This window comes from Oncorhynchus mykiss, chromosome 12, assembly GCF_013265735.2.
Source record: "Oncorhynchus mykiss isolate Arlee chromosome 12, USDA_OmykA_1.1, whole genome shotgun sequence".
NCBI classification, from domain to species: domain Eukaryota; kingdom Metazoa; phylum Chordata; class Actinopteri; order Salmoniformes; family Salmonidae; genus Oncorhynchus; species Oncorhynchus mykiss.
This window is the reverse complement of record NC_048576.1, coordinates 75441958-75463999: the sequence shown is the minus strand read 5'-3', so window position 1 is coordinate 75463999 and position 22042 is coordinate 75441958. Positions and strand designations below refer to the sequence as shown.

Here is a 22042-nt window from a genome sequence, read left to right as displayed (position 1 = left end):
CTGAACCCAATAGAAAATCTTTGGAGGGAGCTGAAAGTCCGTATTGCCCAGTGACAGCCCCGAAACCTGAAGGATCTGGAGAAGGTCTGTATGGAGGAGTGGGCCAAAATCCCTGCTGCAGTGTGTGCAAACCTGGTCAAGAACTACAGGAAACGTATGATCTCTGTAATTGCAAACAACGGTTTCTGTACCAAATATTAAGTTCTGCTTTTCTGATGTATCAAATACGTATGTCATGCAATAAAATGTAAATTAATTACTTAATCATACAATGTGATTTTCTGGATTTTTGTTTTAGATTTCGTCTCACAGTTGAGGTGTACCTATGATAAAAATGACAAACCTCTACATGCTTTGTAAGTAGGAAAACCTGCAAAATCGGCAGTGTATCAAATACTTGTTCTGCCCACTGTACATGGTTCCCTGAGGAGACTGACCCCTAGTGGTGATAAGAGGCACAAGTTGCTGCAAATGCATTTCCAAAACGGCTGCTAAAATGGACCAGTGAGGACACTTCTGTTACTGCTAACATGTTTTATTCCATGCTAAAATGTTGAGGTAATATCCATCCTGTTTATATGAATCTCAAACACAAGTAGATTTTACACTGTATTTCTAGGCATATGGTATAGAGAAGACATTTGACATGTCATTGTGACCAAAGATACATTTTTTTCAACACGTGACATTTAATTTAGCTTTTACATGTGACATGCGATAAATACAACCGAGAACATTTGCTTCAATTTGCACATTTCCTACTGCAACAATGGTGTAAACTGATATCTCCTCTTTAGAAATGCACAAAGGCTTCGTGAGAGGGGTGGACTATCAATTGGTAATACAAGAATATGCCTTTTTTTTTTTTTTTTACCTGGAAGTAAAAACAATACTTCAACGTAGCCAGTCTTCATCTTGAAATGCTGAACTTCTATCCTTTTAGGAATTCCTTCTTTCCTTTCTATTTTTGTCATAGGAATAAACATATTAAATGAAATGAAGGACAAGGCTGTGCGTGATTGACAGGAGACATGCAGAACTTACTGTAAATACTGAGGAAGACAGTCGACTTTATACAAAAGCGTTAGAAAAAGGAGTAAATGAAATGAGACCTAAAAAACACATTTGGGAATGAGTGGTGTAAACTGATATCCCCTCTTTAGAAATGCACAAAGGCTTTAGCAAGAGGGGTGGACTATCAAATGGTAATACAAAAATAGATTCAGGTAGGCTCTTTTAATTTGAGAAGTAAAATAAAGAAAAACAATACTTCAACGCAGCCAGCCTTCATCTTGAAATGCTTAAACTTCTATCCCTCCAGGCATTCCTTCTCTCCTTTCTATTTCTTTGTTATAGAAATCAAACTAACAAATTGAATGGAGGACAAGGGTGTGCATGACATACAGGACATGCACAACTTACTGTTAATACTGAGGAAGACAGACAATACAAAAGCGTTAGAAAAAAGAGCAACCGAAATGAGCCTCCTGGAATAAGAGACGTTGGAGAAGTAGTAATGTTATAAATATGACATTCAGGAGTCAACTGCTCTCTCCCTCATCCTCTCTTACTAATCTTCTTTCCAGAACCAAACACAATGTGAAAATTACCACCCAATTCTCTAAGGTACAATACCTCACCAAAACCCTAGTAATTGGTATCAATTTATTTTCATAGGCTTTGTAAACATCTTTAATGACAAATTATATTGTGGTTGTTTATCTAAACATGTTCCAAAGTGGTAAATTCAACATATGGGCTGCATTTCATGTATAACCTCACATGTTCTCTAATCCTCTCTCAGAACTCTGTCCTTCAGCTCTTAAAAAACCCTTCAGCTGCCAAGGCCTCTTTGAAAGTTACGGTCAAAGAGTTGATAGTCACATCGGTCACAATCACTTTGCCAGGATTCACTTCTGCGCCACTACTGTCTGGACACTGTGTCACAACCTCTCCACCTTGCTGTTTTGTGTCATTCTCCACCACTTCCTCTGCAACCTCAACATCGGTACAGACCACTGAACCATCAGCCACGGTTTCATCTCCAACATCCACCACTGAAGTGCTATCCCTGTCAATCAAAATATGTCCCCCCATCTCCTCTACCCTGTCAATAAAATAATCTGTCCCCAACCCCTCTACCCTCTCAATAACATTATCTGTGCCTAACCTTTCTACCTTGTCAATCAAGGTATCTGTCCCCAATTCCACTTCGGTGGCACTGTCCACCAACCTATTGCTAATGTTGTCTTTTGGTCCCTCTGCAGAAACACAGCTCTCTGATTGGTCAGTCCTATCTATTTGTTCCTGTCCAGTTTCAGAGGTCCTACCCTCTGACCTGTACCATGCCCCTGTCACCCTCAACAAGGCCCCACCCCCCAATGTCTCATCTCCAGATCCCAGTGCGGAACCACAACTCTCCACTCTGTCAGTCGGCTCCTCCACTTCCTGCTCCATCATGGGAGAGCTGCACTCTGACCGGCTATGCCCTTAAGAGAGAAAGAGACAGGAAATGAGATCAATATACCACAAATAGGACCAATCCTGACCTTCAAACCGAGATAAAAAATAGATGATCAAATATTTCATTAAATGTTTGATAGAAAACAAACTGAATTGACTGTTTTCACGTGTGTCTGTTGTTAACTCTGATTCCGGTCTCTCCTCTGCGCCTTGCCATTCATGCTCCATGGGGTCCTGTATGCGGGTCAGTGGTTGGAGGGAATTGTTGTCAGACACAGGTTTGGACACCCTCTGCTTGTTCTTGCGTCTTGCCAGGCGGCGGTAGACGCTCCCTCCCTCCCCCGCCCTGTATGGCAGACTGCCTTGGTCCAGCTCGGAGCCCATGGAGCGCGTAAGGGAGAGGCGCAGACGAGGGGTATCTGGGACTTTGTGTGCACTACGGAGGTCCATGGCATAGATATTCTGTAGGAGAAGAGAAGACTAAAGCCGATGTCACACGAAGCAATCTGGACGCAATTTCTGTTGATTGCAACAAAGTGGCATTTATGATGCTGTGTGTCACCCCAAAAGTTGCCAGCAACTTAGTTGCAACGCAAGAGATAGAAATCAATCCTGTCACGCAACTGAATGTATGCAATGTCCAATCAGGGCGCAGAAAAAAGTTTACATGAGTGGTCATATCGTTCCGTTTGGAACTCCAACCCAGTACGTTAATGGCCAATCTTCAAAAAGGGATTTAGTCTTTGAGATACCGCTACCCGAGGTATAACAAAGCACAACCATGTTTTTCCATATCTCTAAGGTCTCCCACACAGTGCCTTCGATAAGTGTTTAGACCCCTTGACTTCTTCCACATTTTGTTACAGCCTTGTTCTAAAATGGATGAAAGAAAAAAAATCCTCAGCAATCTACACCCAATAATGACAAAGGGAAAACAGGTGTTTGTAAATATGGTATTTGCAAAAATTTGCTAAAGTATTCAGACCCTTTGCTATCAGGCTCGATATTGAGCTCAGGTGCATTCTGTTTCCATTGATCATCCATGAGATGTTTCTACGTCATTGGAGTCCACCTGTGGTAAATTCAATTGATTGGACATGATTTGGAAAGGCCCACACCTGTCTATATAAAGGTCCCAGAATTGACAGTGCATGTCAGAGCAAAATCCAAGTCATGAGGTAGAAGGAATTGTCCATAGAGCTCTGAGACAGGGTTGTGTCGAGGAACAGATCTGGGGAAGGGTACCAAAATTGAAGGTCCCCAAGAACACAGTGGCCTCCATCATTCTTAAATGGAAGAAGTTTAGAACCACCAAGACTCTTTCTAGAGCTGGCCGCCTGGCCAAACTGAGCAATCGGGGGAGAAGGTCCTTGGTCAGAGAGGTGACCAAGAACCAGATAGTTACTCTGACAGAGCTCTAGCGTTCCTCTGTGGAGATGGGAGAACCTTTCGGAAGGACAACCATCCTCAGTAAAAGGCACATGTAAGCCCACTTGAAGTTTGCCAAAAGGCACCTAAAGACTCTCAGACCATGGGAAACAAGATTCTCTGGTCTGATGAAACCAAAATTGAACTCTTTGGCCTGAATGCCAAGCGTCACGTCTGGAGGAAACCTGGCACCATCCCTACGGTGAAGCATGGTGGCAGCATCATGCTGTGGCAAAGTTTTTCAGCGGCAGGGTCTGGGAGACTAGTCAGGATCAAGGGAAAGATGAATGGAGCACAGAGATATCCTTGATGAAAACAGAATAGTCAGGACCTCAGACTTGGGCAAACGTTCATCTTCCAACAGGACAATGACCTTAAGCACACGGCCAAGACAACTCAGGATTGGCTTCGGGACAAGTCTCAATGTTTCAGCCAGAGCCCGGACTTGAACCCGATCGAACATCTCTGGAGACACCTGAAAATATCTGTGTAGCAATGCTCCACGTCCAACCTGACAAAGCTTGAGAGGATCTGCAGAGAAGAATGGGAGAAATTCCCCAAATGTTTTTATTTATTTTTTATTTCACCTTTATTTAACCAGGTAGGCCAGTTGAGAACAAGTTCTAATTTACAACTGCGAGCTGCCCAAGATAAAACAAAGCAGTGCGACACAAACAACACAGTTATACATGGAATAAACAAACGTACAGTCAATAACACAATAGAAGTCTATATAGTGTGTGCAAATGAAGTAAGATTAGGGAGGTAAGGCAATAAATAGGCCATAATGGCAAAATAATTACAATTTAGCAATTAAACACTGGAGTGATAGCTGTGCAGAAGATGAATGTGCAAGTAGAGATACTGGGGTGCAAAGGAGCAAAAAATAAATAAAATATGGGTATGAGGTAGTTGGGTGGGCTATTTAAAGATGGGCTATGTACAGGTGCAATGATCTGCAAGCTGCTCTGACAGCTGATGCTTAAAGTTAGTGAGGAGGATATGAGTCTCCAGCTTCAGTGATTTTTGCAATTCGTTACAGTTGTTGGCAGCAGAGAACTGGAAGGAAAGGCAGCCAAAGGGGGAGTTGGCTTTGGGGGTGACCAGTGAAATATACCTGCTGGAGAGCGTGCTACGGGTGTGTGCTGCTATGGTGACCAGTGAGCTGAGATAAGGCGGGGCTTTACCTAGCAAAGACTTATAGATGACCTGGAGCCAATGGGTTTGGCGACGAATATGGGCCAGCCAACGAGAGCATACAGGTGGGTAGTATATAGGGCTGTGGTGACAAAACAGATGGCACTGTGATAGACTGCATCCAATTTGCTGAGTAGAGTGTTGGAAAATATTTTGTAAATTACATCGCCGAAGTCAAGGATTGGTAGGATGGTCAGTTTTACAAGGGTATGTTTGGCAGCATGAATGAAGGATGCTTTGCTTGCGAAATAGGAAGTCGATTCTAGATTTAATTTTGGATTGGAGATGCTTGATGTGAGTCTGGAAGGAGAGTTTACAGTCTAACCAGACACCTAGGTATTTGTAATTGTCCACATATTCTAAGTCAGAACCATCCAGAGTAGTGATGCTAGATGGTGCCAAGCTTGTAGCGTCATAACTAAGAAGATTCAAGGCTGTAATCACTGCCAAAGGTGCTTCAACAAAGTACTGAGTAAAGGGTCTGAATACTATTTTCGTATTAGCAAAAATGTCTAAAAATCCATTTTTTCTTTGTCATTATGGAGTAATGTATGTGATTGATGAGGGGGGGAAAACAATGTAATCAATTTTAGAATAAGGCTGTAACCTAACAAAATGTGGAAAAAGTCAAGGGGTCTGAATACATTTTGAAGACACTGTATATGAAATGGATGGTTGTGTACAAATATTTTACTGCAAAAGTAGTTAAATTTATAATTTGGGACCCCTAAACTCAAACAGTACAGAATAATGACTGGCTGGAGGGGTGGTGGGCCACGTAAACTAATTTAATCCAATATTGCAAGCTCTGATATTGCTAACATTTGGAATATGAGCAGTCAATTATCTGCCCTACATACAACAAAAAAACATTAGGACATCTTAAAGCATTTAGGAAATATCACAGGTACAATAGGCGGAAATATCAACTATGAATGAGGAATGAATTCAGACCCTACTCTTGCAATTATGTTAGGGAGCCCCCCTAGATTTGCCTCCAAATCCAATTTCAAACAACTATTCAACCACAAAGACCAATGATGTTTTCCAATGCCTCGCAAATAAGGGCACCTATTGGTAGATGGGTAAAAATTGTGTATGGTGTATCAACACACCCAGTCACTACAAAGAGAAGAGTAGTCCTTCCTAACTCAGTTGCCGGAGGGGAAGGAAACCGCTCAGGGATTTCACCATGAGGCCAATGGTGAATGTAAAACAGTTTGAGTTTCACTTAATCTTGAAATCGAGTTCTTACTATGCTATAAGTGGTAAGACAGCACCACTGAATCATATTCAACTATGAAACCACCGAAGTCCTGTCTTTGCCACGGCAGGCAGTGATTGGCCCCTCCCACAAGGGTATAATATGCACTGCCCTGTCGGAGAGTGTCACTCTTGCTTTATTCAGCCACTGTTGTTTATCAAAGCCACCATTCTTATCATCTGTAAATTCATCTGTACTTATTTTTCGTCTAAACTGAGCAATTTCAGACGCCCTACAACTTCGAGCAAATGGCGAAGAACATACAGTACCAGTCAAAAGTTTGGGCACACCTACTTATTCAATAATTTTTCTTTATTTTTACTATTTTCTACATTGTAGAATAATAGTGAAGACATCAAAACTATGAAATAACACATATGGAATCATATAGTAAACAAAAATGTGTTAAAGAAATTAAAATATATTTTATATTTCAGATTCCTCAAAGTATCCACCTTTTGCCTTGATAACAGTTTTGCACACAGTCTTGGCATTCTCTCAACCAGCTTCATGGGGTTGTCACCTGGAATGCATTTCAATTAACAGGTGTGCCTTGTTAGAAGTTAATTTATGGAATTTCTTTCCAATCATTTGTGTTGTGACAAGGTAGGGGTGGTATACATATGATAGCCCTATTTGCTAAAAGACCAAGTCCATTTTATGTAAAGAACAGCTCAAATAAGCAAGCAGAAATGACAGTCCATCATTACTTTAAGACATGAAGGTCAGTCAATGCGGAACATTTCAAGAACATTGAAAGTTTCTTCAAGTGCAATTACAAAAACCATCAAGCGCTATGATGAAACTGGCTCTCATGAGGACCGTCACAGGAAAGGAAGACTCAGAGTTACCCCTGCTTCAGAGGATAAGGTCATTAGAGTTAACTGCACCTCAGATTGCAGCCCAAATAAATGTTTCAAGTAACAGACACATCTCAACATTAACTGTTCAGAAGAGACTGTGTGGATCAGGCCTTCATCGGTGAATTGCTGCAAAGAAACCACTACTAAAGGACACCAATAAGAAGAGACTTGCTTGGGTAAAGAAACACGAGCAATGGACATTAGACAAGTGGAAATCTGTACTTTGGCCTGATGAGTACACATTTTTTGTTCCAACCGCCATGGCTTTGTGAGACACAGAGTAGGTGAACGGATGATCTCCACATGTGTGGTGCCCACTGTGAAGCATGGAGGAGGTGGTGTGATGGTGCTTTGCTGGTGACACTGTCTGTGATTTATTTAGAATTCAAGGCACACTTAACTAGCATGGCTACCACAGCATTCTGCAGCGATACGCCATCCCATCTGGTTTGCGCTTAGTGGAACTATGATTTGTTTTTCAACAGGACAATGACCCAACACACCTCCAGGCTGTGTAAGGGCTATTTGACCAAGAAGGAGAGTGATGGAGGGCTGCATCAGATGACCTGGTCTCCACAATCAACCAACCTCAACTCAATTGAGTTGGTTTGGGATGAGTTGGACTGCAGAGTTACGGAAAAGCAGCCAACAAGTGCTCAGCATATGTGGGAAATCCTTCAAGACTGTTGGAAAAGCATTCCAGGTGAAGCTGGTGGAAAGAATAACAAGAGTGTGCAAAGCTGTCATCAAGGCAAAGGGTGGCTACTTTGCAGAATCAAAATTATATTTTGATTTGTTTAACACTTTGTTGGTTGCTACATGATTCCATATGTGTTATGTCATAGTTTTGATGTCTTCACTATTATTCTACAATGTAGAAAATAGTCAAAATAAAGAAATGCCCTTGAATGTCCAAACTTTTGACTGGTACTGTATATATATATATATATATATTTTTTTCTTTAGATTCTTTCAACATCGGTCCGTTTGTCCATTTAGTAGCCTGAGTCAGCTAGCTTGCTAGCCACTCTTTGCTAGTGGTCCTTCTAGCTAGCTAGCTAATGCGTCGCACTTGCAGGAGACCAAAAATTCTGAGGTAATTATTAAATAATCGCCTTCCCAATCACACTCAAAGAGTGTTCGTAAGCTTTGAGTGAAGGTACCAGAGGGATTCCATCAGGTTTTTCAATTATTTTTTCTCCTCAGGCAGAGATGTCGTTCCCTCCCGGGATAAAATAGTGCTTCAAGTGCAAGGCACACATGTCGGGGAGGGACGTCACAGAGACTGCGCCCGATTGCTTGGACCAGAGCACGGAGCTGGCTCTTACGGACCCCTTCTTATGTATCCACTGCTCCGGGGTTCCTCTGTCTTCCCTCCATCATCAAGTGCAGCTGGTCTCTAGCTCTCCACCACACAGCTCGTCCCGTATAGCTCCCGGGAGCCTACAGACGAGGAGGTGAGGTGTAGCTCTCCAATACTCGACAGTCTCCACACCTCTGCCCTTCCCGAACCTGCTGCTTATTTCGAGGATGCGGCACACCGGGAGCTGAGAGACTTCCATGCCAGCCAATGGGACGCCTATGGAGATCCTGGCTCAGATGAAAGGGCTCAGAGTGAGGAAGAGACATAGAGGAAGAGGACAATGAGGAGACGCCGGCTGCCCCTCCGATCTCTGACAAGGACCCTTACAACAAGGAGTTCATGGAGGTCCTGTGCAGGGCTGTGACTAAGCTAGGACTAAGCTAGGCCTATCCACAACCAGCCCCTGAAACCATGTTGGCAGGGGCTTACTTCCCACAGTCAGTCACCCAGTCTCTGGCCAGATACCCAGCCCCGCCCTAGACCCTCCCCTGTTCTCAGATGTCAGGAATGAGGTGAGGCGATCCTGGGAGAAGCCACAACAGATACGCTCTTCCATCCAGAGCTTCAACTCATGGTCCAGGATCGACAGAGCCCAAGCTGGGGTATCTGTCCATGCCCCTGCTCAAAGAAAACATAGCCTCACACCTCTCAGTAGCCTCTGCGGCAGTGAAGCCGCAGCTATCATCCAGAGTATGACGTATTATCGCTTGCCTGGCGGAGAAGTCTTACAAGGCAGCCGGCCAAGTCAGCAGCCATGTTGAACACCATGGCCATCCTCCAGGCCTACCAGGCCCAGCTCCTCCGGGACATGGAACGGCAGGCTACTCCAGAGATGTACGTTGAGCTCAAGAAGGCGACAGACTTCACTCTACACATGACGAGGTGTGCTGCCCAGGACACGGGCAGAATCATAGGATTCTTGGTCATGATACACCGTCACTTGTGGCTCAACCTCACCCAAATGTCAGAAAGGGAGAAGAACGTGCTGCTGAATGCTCCTGTCACAGTATTTGGGCTATTCAGGCCTATCGTGGAGACCATCACACACAAATTTGAGCAGCAACAGAAGGGCTCTGCAGCCTTCAAGGCTATCATGCCACTCAGGCCCCGGGCTCCTTTCCCTGCCCCATCCCAACCAGCCTCGACCAAGACAGGGGAGGCTCGCCATTGCTCTGTGAGTGGTTCCCAGGCCCAGGACATCCCACTCAGACGCCTGAGGTGTCCCACGCTGGTGCGAGAGGCTCGAACTGCAATCCTTTCCGCCCTCAGCAACAACACGCTGCCCAGGCGTACAGAGTGGATAAACCACTGAGGGCCTGTGAGCCTTCCTGTGAGGGACTTTGTGTTGTATTCTACAGTCAGAGAATCCTGCTCCACGCCTGGTAGCAACATGAAAGAGAAGACTAGCTACACATTGCGGACTGCCAGCAAAAGCCGCACACTTCCACACATCCCTCCAGCGCACACTAAGTGTACACACTCCTGTGTCTCCCATCCATTCTCCTTTCCACTCGTTCTTATGAGCGCCATGGCCTTAGACAAAGATTCCATGAGCACAAGGCAAAACATAGGGCTGGGACAGTTAGGTTTCACAGAGACACACAGTTTCCAGTCATACAGCAGCCTCTGCCTGTGACTTGGCTAAACAGTCCAAAATATAAATCGTCAAACTGCACAGCAGCCTCTGCCTGTAGCCCAGTTAGCTATTCCAAATCAAATGACAGCCCTGCCCTGTCCAGCAGACTGAGTGTATGGAAACACGAATGCACAGCTTCCCCTTGGGTAATGAATACAATTTGGAAGGGTTACGCGTTGCAGTTTGCTGGTGTCACGCCCACGACAGTTTCAGCTCAAGCGGCCCCTATTCTAGAACAGGAAATAACCTTGTAGGAAAAGGAGCTATTCGCCCAGTTATGGAAGCAGACAAAATGACGGATCATTATCAGCCATATTTTCGTGTGCCAAGAAAGACAGTGGCATGAGACTGATCTTAGATTTGAGGTTGTTGAATAAATCATTACAAAAACTTTTCGCATGTTAACACACTGTCTATTCAAAGTAGTCAGACAGACAGGATACGGATATTGTGCTATCTAGACGACTGTCTTATAATAGCGAAGTCGAGAGAATTGGTCGAGACACACACCAGGATAGTGATAAATCATATCCACAATCTGGTTTTCCTGATAAACTGTGAAAAGAGTTCTCTCACTCTTCACCAACAGACAAGCTTCTTAGGCTTGGAACTGAACTCACGTCTAACAGTCACCAGACAGAGGTGCATTCTGACTGCAGCATGCACACTCCACCGGAGCCGTACTTTCAGGGCTTGCCGGGTTATGGTTTTACAGGGGCTGATGGTTGTGGCATCAGCAGTTTTACCACTTGGCCTATTACGCATGAGACCTATCCAACAATGGTTTATAAGCCAACGCATTCATCCGAACAGAGACCGTTATCGAATGATAACCATTACGTGGCAATGTCACCCAAGCCTATCCTTCTGGCAAATCCCAAGGATACTCTCAGCTGGGGTCCAGCTGGGTCCAGTAGTCTTGCAGGTTGTCATAAAGACCGACACCTCCCTGAAGGGATGGGGGTGCAGTTTACGATGGACGCATAACGAACAGTCAGTGGGAAGAACACAAATCTTTATGTAAATGTTTTGGAGCTGGAAGCGATTCGGCTGGTTCTATTACATTTTGCCCCCAGGAGAGAGGCAAAATGTGTTTTTCGGAATGAATCACGTTCTGATTCATTCCAACAACTCAACCTGGATCACGTACGTCAATCGCCAGGGCGGAGTCCGCTCAGACAAGTGGCATCACGGATCATCTGTGGGCACACACACACACACACACCTGCGCTCACTGTCAGCAGCGCACATTCCAGGCCAGTTGAATCTAGGTGCAGACCTACAGTGCCTTGCAAAAGTATTCGGCCCCCTTGAACTTTGCGACCTTTTGCCACATTTCAGGCTTCAAACATAAAGATATAAAACTGTATTTTTTTGTGAAGAATAAACAACAAATGGGACACAATCATGAAGTGGAACGACATTTATTGGATATTTCAAACTTTTTTAACAAATCAAAAACTGAAAAATTGGGTGTGCAAAATTATTCAGCCCCTTTACTTTCAATGCAGCAAACTCTCTCCAGAAGTTCAGTGAGGATCTCTGAATGATCCAATGTTGACCTAAATGACTAATGATGATAAATACAATCCACCTGTGTGTAATCAAGTCTCCGTATAAATGCACCTGCACTGTGATAGTCTCAGAGGTCTGTCAAAAGCGCAGAGAGCATCATGAAGAACAAGGAACACACCAGGCAGGTCCGAGATACTGTTGTGAAGAAGTTTAAAGCCGGATTTGGATACAAAAAGATTTCCCAAGCTTTAAACATCCCAAGGAGCACTGTGCAAGCGATAATATTGAAATGGAAGGAGTATCAGACCACTGCAAATCTACCAAGACCTGGCCGTCCCTCTAAACTTTCAGCTCATACAAGGAGAAGACTGATCAGAGATGCAGCCAAGAGGCCCATGATCACTCTGGATGAACTGCAGAGATCTACAGCTGAGGTGGGAGACTCTGTCAATAGGACAACAATCAGTCGTATATTGCACAAATCTGGCCTTTATGGAAGAGTGGCAAGAAGAAAGCCATTTCTTAAAGATATCCATAAAAAGTGTTGTTTAAAGTTTGCCACAAGCCACCTGGGAGACACACCAAACATGTGGAAGAAGGTGCTCTGGTCAGATGAAACCAAAATTGAACTTTTTGGCAACAATGCAAAACGTTATGTTTGGCGTAAAATCAACACAGCTGAACACACCATCCCCACTGTCAAACATGGTGGTGGCAGCATCATGGTTTGGGCCTGCTTTTCTTCAGCAGGGACAGGGAAGATGGTTAAAATTGATGGGAAGATGGATGGAGCCAAATACAGGACCATTCTGGAAGAAAACCTGATGGAGTCTGCAAAAGACCTGAGACTGGGACGGAGATTTGTCTTCCAACAAGACAATGATCCAAAACATAAAGCAAAATCTACAATGGAATGGTTCAAAAATAAACATATCCAGGTGTTAGAATGGCCAAGTCAAAGTATGTTTGAAGCCTGAAATGTGGCAAAAGGTCGCAAAGTTCAAGGGGGCCGAATACTTTCGCAAGGCACTGTATTGTCGAGAGGATAGCCTCAGTCTGCGGAGTGGCGTATCCAGCCACAGGTGATAGAGGTGATTTGATGCCAGTTTGGACGAGCCTTACCAAGAAAATACTGAATGTTCCTCATTGGCCTAGTTTCAGTTTTTGCTTAAATCAGCTTGAAAATCTATAGCAAGACTTGAAAATGGCTGTCTAGCAAAATTCGAATCGAACAAAACCTTCCTCTGGCTCACTGCATTTGTGATGCACATTGGGATGTTCCAGTGCACTCTTATACTGTTCAGGTTGAGCTGCTTCTTCCAGACAATCATGTCCACCATCCTGGCTGTCTGCCCCGGAGTTGCCGTATATGTTGACTTTTTGACATCATGGTGTATGGGGAGGATGCAACCACACGTCACAAGCACATAAGGTTCACTACAATGAGCCAACACAACCTGACACTCATTGACAAGAAATGCCATCAACTTAGTGGGCATGTCATAGGAATTGCACTGATAGGCCCACTCCACCATCCGTCCTCTTCTCAGGCAGTTACTAGAGACAGAGACACCATGGAACTGGACTGCCTCATGTCAGGAGGCCATTCAACAGCCAACATGCTGTCTGGAAATTGATGGCGTGCATTGCCTTCATACCTATTTAGCTAACAACCATGGCTGGCCAGCCCATGTGACACCTGAAATGGGCTGAATCGTAAAGAACGAGCTCTCATGCTGGGGTGACATATGCATTGGTCTGGAAAACTGTGCAGTAATTCCAACATACCTATAAAGAAAATATGCCATTTATGGCAAACAAGAGGAACCCCTGGATGGTAAAACTTGCTGTATGTGATTGTTTATGGTGGCTGCCCCAGAACTACAACCACCACTGGCTACTTTGTCTCCTCACCCTGTTAGGACACACCCATGTCCTGGTCACCTCAGAGACTTTGAATCAACGTTGCACATTTCGTTTTATTGGGTAAAAGAGGGCTGTAAATATACAGTGCATTCAGAAAGTATTCAGACCTCTTGACTTTTTCCACATTTTGTTACGTTACAGCGTTATTCTAAAATGTATTAAATAGTTTTTTCCCCCTTATCAATCTACACACAATACACCATAATGAGAAAGCAAAAACAGGTTTTTGGGAATATAACATTTGCATAAGTATTCAGATCCTTTAATTTGGCAGCGATTACAGCCTCAAGTCTTCTTGGGTATGGCACTACAAGCTTGGCACACCTGTATTTGGGGAGTTTCTCCCATTCTTCTCTGCAGATCCTCTCAAGCTCTGTCAGGTTGGATGGGGAGAGTCGCTACACTGAAAAACATCCCCAAAGCCACTGAAAAACATCCCCACAGCATGATGCTGCCACATCCATGCTTCACCGTAGGGATGGTGCCAGGTTTCCTCCAGACGTGACGCTTGGAATTCAGGCCAAAGAGTTCAATCTTGGTTTCATCAGACCAGAGAATCTTGCTTCTCATGGTCTGAAAGTCCTTTAGGTGCCTTTTGGCAAACTCCAAGTGGGCTGTGCCATTTACTGAGGAGTGGCTTCCATCTGGCCACTCTACCATAAAGGCCTGATTGTGCTGCAGAGATGGTTGTCCTTCTGTAAGGTTCTCCCATCTCCACAGAGGAACTCTGGAGCTCTGTCAGAGTGACCATCGGCTTCTTGGTCACCTCTCTGACCAAGGACCTTCTCCCCCGATTGCTCAGTTTGGCTTTGCGGCCAGCTCGAGGAAGAGTCTTGGTGGTTCCAACTTCTTCCATTTAAGAATAATGGAAGCCACTGTGTTCTTGGGGACCTTCAATGCTGCAGACATTTTTTTGTGTACCCTTCTCCAGAACTTTGCCTCATGGCTTGGTTTTTGCTCTGACATGCACTGTCAACTGTGGGACCTTATATAGACAGGTGTGTGCCTTTCCAAATCATATCCCATCAATTGAATTTACCACAGGTGGACTCCAATCAAGTTGTAGAAACCTCTCACGGATGATCAATGGAAACAGGATGCACCTGAGCAAAATGTCTAGCACGGATGATCAATGGAAACAGGATGCACCTGAGCAAAATGTCTAGTCTCATAGCAAAGGGTCTGAATACTTACGTAAATAAGGTATCTGTTTTTTATTACATTTGCAAACATTTCTAAAAACCTGTTTTCGCTTTGTCATTATGGGGTATGTGTTTAGATTGATTAGGAAATGTTTTTATTTAATCAATTTTAGAATAAGACTGTAACGTAACAAAATGTTGAAAAAGTCAAGGGATCTGAATACTTTCCGAATGCACTGTATATCGATGTTCTTACAATTAGTAAACATTTGGATTATCAAATAATTTATGCAACCGTGATGACAAGATTGGACATTGCATGCAATTTCAATTGCGTTTGAACTGCTTCATGTATCAGCAAAGTTACTTGAGATGACACATAAATTGCTTTGTGTGACGCAGGCTTAAGATAAAAGTATATTAAGTTAAGTTTAGTCATTTTTGTAATTGCTATGTTAATGTAAGGGACATAAAAATGGATTAAGAAAGTGGATGTTCTGGACAAGGAGAAAGGTAAGCGCTGTACCCGCAAGACGAGTCTCCGTGGTCTGAGTCCTTTCCTGCGGTATGCCAGGGCTCGGTCCTTCTCCTCCCTGATAAGACACAGAGAATATGAAATTGCAATGGCTGGAGCAAAAGTAGTATGCAGTATTCATACTAACAGCACTCTCAGTACTACTCACTTCTCTTCATAAGCCAGCACCAGGCGTGGGTCCAGTATGTGGTCCTCTGGTTCCCAGGTGCTATACCTGTAAAACAATCACGCTCTATAAGCACTGTTTATGCAGGATCATCATGGCATGATCCCTTGAATAAGGCAAGGAGGTACAATGACAGGAGTTGTTATAGAATCATATGTGAACTTTCAATTAATTTATGTATAGCGACTGCTAGCGGTTATACCTTACCTTTTAAAACCCTGGCAGATTGTAAATTGTCAATAGATATCATTACAAATACACCAAATCAATCACCAGACACATTTAAATGTCAACCTCTATTGCGCAAGTGAGTCGTTCTGGAATTTGTTATGGTTTCCCCACTTGTCTTGACTCCTGAGGGGTATACTGCTAAGCGGGATAGAGGAGTTAGCGAGCTAACTTTGGTCAATTCTGAGTTCAACTCTCGATAACTGTTGACACGAAGGTGGCTCACCTTTTAGCCAGGTAAATTTATATGGCAACGAATACTTTAGCTCTAACCTGCTCTGGGGCAGGCTAACTTCACTTTATCCTAAATGAAGTGCTTGAGCTGAGAGTTGAGGACCAATCAAATCAGATTCCCTCCCTCTCGCAAAGAGCAAGTCATCATCCTCTTCATTCTCCGAAACCATTTAAGAGGACTGATTAATTTTTTTATTGTGTTAATAATATTCAAATACCCTACAGTATCTCACTACACATTTAGTAATGTGTAGTGAGAATTTGAAACGTCACACACAGTACAATTTTCACATGACTTAATACAATAATTTTATCGATAGGTGTGGGGGGAAAAAAGGTGCTCGTGCACACAAAGACCGCATTAACAATTGTGTAATAAAAGACACCACTTCTAATAACCTATTTCACACCATAGCCTGCTGAATTTGCAGGATAAGTTCTTTAATTTCAGCAAAAACGTCAAATGTGGCACAGACTTGCTGATGGATTCCTGTTTCAGCATTTTATCAATGAAGATTTCGGCGTTCGACTAGTCACGTGCGACATGCAAGCGCAGTTACAAACCTGGCTGGAGTTAGCGGCAGCTGAAGAATCTAAATGCATGGTCGTAACATGGATGAAGCCTGAGCTGGAATGTGAAGCTTAGTGAAGCTAGCTAGCTTTGGAAAATCCTGAGTAGATCTAGCTAGCGTCGTAGTATACCCCTCTATTTCTATTGAAAGTGTTGGTAAACAAGGGTACCCTTCAGTTTTAGATGCGTGCGGAATCGGATTAACGCTGGATCTGGACGGACTCTTCACATTACGAAAATGCACCAAATGGCGTACGGTGGTTGCCAGTTCTCCTGTCAGTGTACTTCCTTGATTAAGGAAATCGGAATTAGGGGTGTTAAATATAAGATGCACTTTAACCAATGATATGAGGTTTTTACTAAGACATCAGAAGCAGAGGGAACATTACAGTGCCTTCAGAAAGTATTCACACCCGTTGACTTATTCCACATTTTGTTGTGTTACAGCCTGAATTCAAAATGGATTAAATATATTTTCTCACCCATCTACACACAATACCCTACAAAACATGTTTTTAGACATTTTAATTTACATAGGTATTCAATCCCCTGAGTCAATACATGTTAGAATCACCTTTGGCAGCGATTTCAGCTGTGATTCTTTCTCTTTCCACACCTGGATTATGCAAAATTTGCCCATTATTGTTTTCAAAATTATTTAAATTCTGTTAAATTGGTTATTGATCATGGCTAGACAACCATTTTCAGATCTTGCAATAGATTTAAGTCAAAACTTAAGGCCACTGGCCTTGTGTTTTAGGTTATTGTCTTGCTGAAAGGTGAATTCATCTCCCAGTGTCTGGTGGAAAGCAGACTGAACCAGCTTTTCCTCAAGGATTTTGCATGTGCTTAGCTCCATTCCATTTTTTTAATCCTGAAAAACTCCCCAGTCCTTAACGATTACAAGCATACACATAACATGATGCAGCCACCACCATGCTTGAAATTAGGAGAGTTGTACTCATTAATGTGTTGTATTGGATTTTTCCCAAACATAACACTTCGTATTCCAGACAAAAAGTTAATTGCTTTGCCACATTTTTTGCAGTTTTACTTTAGTGCCTTGTTGCAAACAGGATGCATGTTATGGAATATTTTTTATTCTGTACAGGCTTCCTTCTTTTCACTCTGTCAATTAGGTTAGTATTGTGGAGTAACTACAACGTTGTGGATCCATCCTTAGTTCTCCTATCACAGCCATTAAAATGTTTTAAAGTCACCATTGGCATCATGGTGAAATCCCTGAGCGGTTTCCTTCCTCTCCAACAACTAAGTTAGGAAGGACACCTACATTTTTTGTTTACCCATCTACCAATAGGGGCCCTTCTTGGCGAGGCATTGGAAAACTTCCCTGGTCTTTGTGGTTTAATCTGTGTTTGACATTCACTGCTCACCGGAGGGACCTTACAGATAACTAACTGTATGTGTGCAGTACAAAGATGAGGTAGTAATACAAAAAATTATGTTCAACACTATTATTGCACACAGAGTGAGTCCAAGCAACTCATTATGTGACATGTAAAGCAAATGTTTACTTATTTAGGCTTGCCATAACAAAAGGGTTGAATACTTATTGGCACAATACATTTGCGCTTTTCATTTTTAATTCATTTGTAAACTTTTCTAAAAAATATAATTCTACTTTGATATTATGGGGTATTGTGAACAAACATTTTTTTTTTAAATTCAGGCTGTAACACAGCAAAGTATGGAAAAAGTCAATGGGTGTAAATCATTTCTGATGGCACTATATGTACCCAGGTCAGTGGGAGGATAAAATATCAGTCATACATACATGACTCATAAACATTTGTAATGCATTCACTAATTAATAAGAAGAATACTTACTTTGGTGGCCATCCCTGCCACTTCAATAAGTATTCCACATTACCCTAAGAAGCAAAAGAGAAAGGCACATTTAGCAAGAGAGCAAATAACACAATTAGTACTCTTTGCACCGTAGTTCATGGAGCATAAAAAGATGACTGTCGCTTTAAAGGCTCGGTGTCGAGATCATTGGGGTAATTTTTAATTTTCAAATGGAGATTGTACGAGATGACGTCAATGTAAAGGCCTCGAACTCTACTATTGTGATGACGTGATCGCACATGGATGGGTTTTTATGTAAAATAGTTTTATTGAACGTCAAAAAGCGATGGAAATAGGTAGGACTTTACATGTAAACAACTTGTATTGCGCAACGTGCTGCACATCGAAGGTCTCCGCTTTGGACCACCCATTGACAAAATATAATTGTACGGCGTGCGTGTATAGAATACTCAATACATAGAATTAAACATTACTGTATTATAATCTTCAATTTTCAAACCAACTTTACCACATTAAAGCATAAGTAAATTAATAGTAAGATTCATACCATAAAAAACAAAAACATAGGCTCATTGTGATGCTCATACTACAACAACATAATTGGACTATATTGAATGGATCATGCGAGGTGTAACATTACGCAGCAGTTTTTGTTCTCACGCAGATACCCCAATCCATCATCCCGTCCTCTGTTCTCCTCCTGTTGGCGTAACGTACAAAAAAAACTGCGTAGCTCACACACATTGGCCGCGCGGACAATCCCACCAGTGATACCCCACGATGGAGACCCGATTTTGGTAAACACACCCCTTCTACATTTTACTACTTGAGGTAGTAGTCTATTTTCAGAACATACAACATACACAAACCAAGGAAAACGAAAAGATTCCACAATCTCTTTATTCAAAATGATGTAGCCAACAGGCAACATTCTGTGCAGAATCTATTATCAACTTTTTGCGTGTTATAATTAGCAGCTTTCACGCAACAGAATGACAATTTTAATATATTGCGTAAACTACGGAAAGTGCGTAGCAATACTTTTGTGTAATGGCTGATATAGACTCTGTAAGAGTACAGGTAGAACATTGGCTGTTAAAACCATAAGACACCAATGATAGGTAGACTACATTTCTATTCGGAAGCACGGCTACATTGCTTACCTTTCTGACTCTCTTCTTGGTTATTGATTCAACTGCAAACACTTGTTCGCCTATAGATGACAGTTCCATCGCTCCTAGGCTGCTAGTCGCACGCTCAAAACAGGGAACGCGGAATGTTTCTCGTTCTTTCCAAGACAAATCCCCCAAACTCACTGCAGCGGCTAAAACAAGCTTTTTACCTACTCTACAACCATGTTCTATTCTTGGAGTCTTTATCACTTACTCACATGCAAGTATTAGATAGTTGAGCGGTATTTTAGGTTCTCTTATTGAGTTTTAAAAATCTGCGACACATCACTGCCTGGCGCGTGCTTCAGTCAAGCGCGCTCCCTCTGACTCTGGTACGATGCGCCGAGTCCCCAATAATGGACAGAGAAGAAGAGGCTAAGCGAGAGGGTTTACTTCGCTCAAAATCTGTCCCACGAAAATCAGACCACGAAGTGAGTATTTTTTGCTAAATTGCTACGTGAGGATTATTTGATATAATTTAACTTTCGTAATGGTTAAGTTGTTGCAAATGCACTGATATAAGTGGACACACGTGATATTCCGTCAACTTTTAAAAAATTACTTTATATTGAAGTTGTGCCTCTTGTTCAGACGCGTATCTGCCCTCTCATTGGCTAGAATGGCCCCACCTGATCGCGCCTCCTCCCGCTGCCTTCCATCTTAGAGGACATGTATTTCCATTGTTGGAGTGGTCACTCGACTATCTTGTCAATAGCACGCCTGGGTCTTTCACTGTTGCAAAACACAGTATTTCAAGAATATGAGTATTATTCTATAAACTCTTAAATGTGTTTTATGGGTTGTTTTCTTTAAATACCATTGAGGAACATCTGTCGAATTTTTGGCACATGATTGTTTTCCATCTTGTTAAAATATCAAGGAGAATTTTCTAATGTCAAAATAGTTCCAGGTCCCATGTAATGCTAGGCTATCTGTTATCAAGCTACGTGCCTCTATCCCGAATTAATAGGAAAGATAGGCACCATCTCATTTAATAATTTTAGCACCTATTTTGTTTCCCTATTCATATGGAATTGATGCATAAACTGTAACTTGATCTACACAACATATGGCATGAAACATAGGCTCATCTCAACATTGAACCAACAGAGAACATGCTTTAAATCTCTTAAAATAATTGGGGATCTGATATCCAGAAGGTGTCTGTGCACCTATTTGTGTGATGGTTAGGCAATTATATAGTATATTGCAAGAATCTGGGACTGGGACAGTAGAGTTTTATGTAACAGTTGAAAGGACAGGAAAGATCAGAATCTGAATTGGAAATGAAAGCCTTCTGCAGTTTGGCTGGGGAATGTCTACACCTCCAGCTGTATGCAAAAATGGTTCCAAATATGGCACTCCGGCCATTAATTACACAGCAAGGGGCTTCTAAAATAACTAAAAGAAGACATATTTCTTCTACAGTACATGTAACCCGAAAACCAAACAAGATAAGTACAAGATTGGAAAAACGACAATGGTTTCTAAAGGAAATAGGATGATGTTTTTCAACCAAAATATGTATAGCCTCATTAAATAATCATTTAATTGCTAACACAAATCTGCATACACAGACTTGCCCCAACCACACTCTTATTGTAGGGTAATTTGATAGAATGTTTATTTCATTTCGCCATGTACAACACACAGTGGTGACCCGCCATTCCGGACAGGCCCTCTATTTTTTTTTTTGTGTGTGCCTGTTTTGCAAAATCTACAGGGAGAACTCAAAAATTCAAGCCCCTTGGGTGCTGCCATAGAGTTACATTAGAAGTGCCCTTCCAAGAAGTCTCAAGGTTATTGGCCACAGATAAAATTACGTCAAATCACGTTATATCTACAGTAGCTTTGATTGGACTGATAATGTCTACATCATATTTAAAAAATCTTAGCTAGCAAGCTAGCAGTCATCATCATGAATTAAGTCGACAATCTACTGGCAAATCCTTTTCAATTCTTGTCATACGAAGAGAAATTATGAAGAGAAATGATAGATAATACGTATTGGTGCTCATCGGCCATTGGACATAAACAATACACAACAAGTTGGAAATCGCAAATTCAACAATGAGTGGTTTGGAAGGAATCGGTGGCTAACTGCAAGCATTGCAAAGCAATCACTAGCATGCTATTCAGGGGTGGATGTGTGATCCAAGTCTAGGTTTAAGGGTCTCTTTTCCAAGCTTAAAAGGATAAACATTCAACATTGGCCATGCTGTCAATCCAGCATGACTTCTGCCTCTTTCAAAACAACTGGAAACTCTGAACTGGGAAATCTCAGACTTCAGTGAGTTTAAGACAACTGGGAACTCGTAAAAAAAACAGGCTCTGACTGGTAAAATACATTTTGAACGGTCATCCAACTCAGAATTCCAAGTCGGGAACTCAGGCCTCTTTCTAGAGCTCCGCCCTGAAGATCACTAACGTCATGATTAGACCTCGCTTTTTTCCGAGTTCCCAGTTGTCTTGAAAGCACCATAAATCCAGAGAATGCCAGACTTTGATG

General features: G+C 42.4%; 1 protein-coding gene across 4 annotated transcripts; it reads right to left on the bottom strand.

Annotated features, from left to right (window-relative positions):
- Positions 1-519: 519 nt before the first annotated feature.
- LOC110538378 (chromobox protein homolog 8) lies at positions 520-20012 on the bottom strand. Of its 4 annotated transcripts, none has more exons than XM_021625157.2 (6): positions 19525-20012; positions 18380-18423; positions 15481-15546; positions 15324-15390; positions 2613-2943; positions 520-2489 (listed from the first exon to the last, which is right to left on the bottom strand). In XM_021625157.2, exons 1-6 carry the CDS (start codon positions 19591-19593, stop codon positions 1816-1818), a joined length of 1251 nt encoding a protein of 416 aa, XP_021480832.2. In that variant the 5' UTR covers positions 19594-20012; the 3' UTR covers positions 520-1815. The 4 variants fall into 4 exon arrangements, with proteins under 4 accessions (XP_021480832.2, XP_036794329.1, XP_021480833.2 ...); XM_036938434.1 differs by having other exon boundaries at positions 2622-2943; positions 19525-20011; XM_021625158.2 differs by having other exon boundaries at positions 2613-2925; positions 19525-19897.
- Between the last annotated feature and the right edge of the window lie 2030 nt (positions 20013-22042).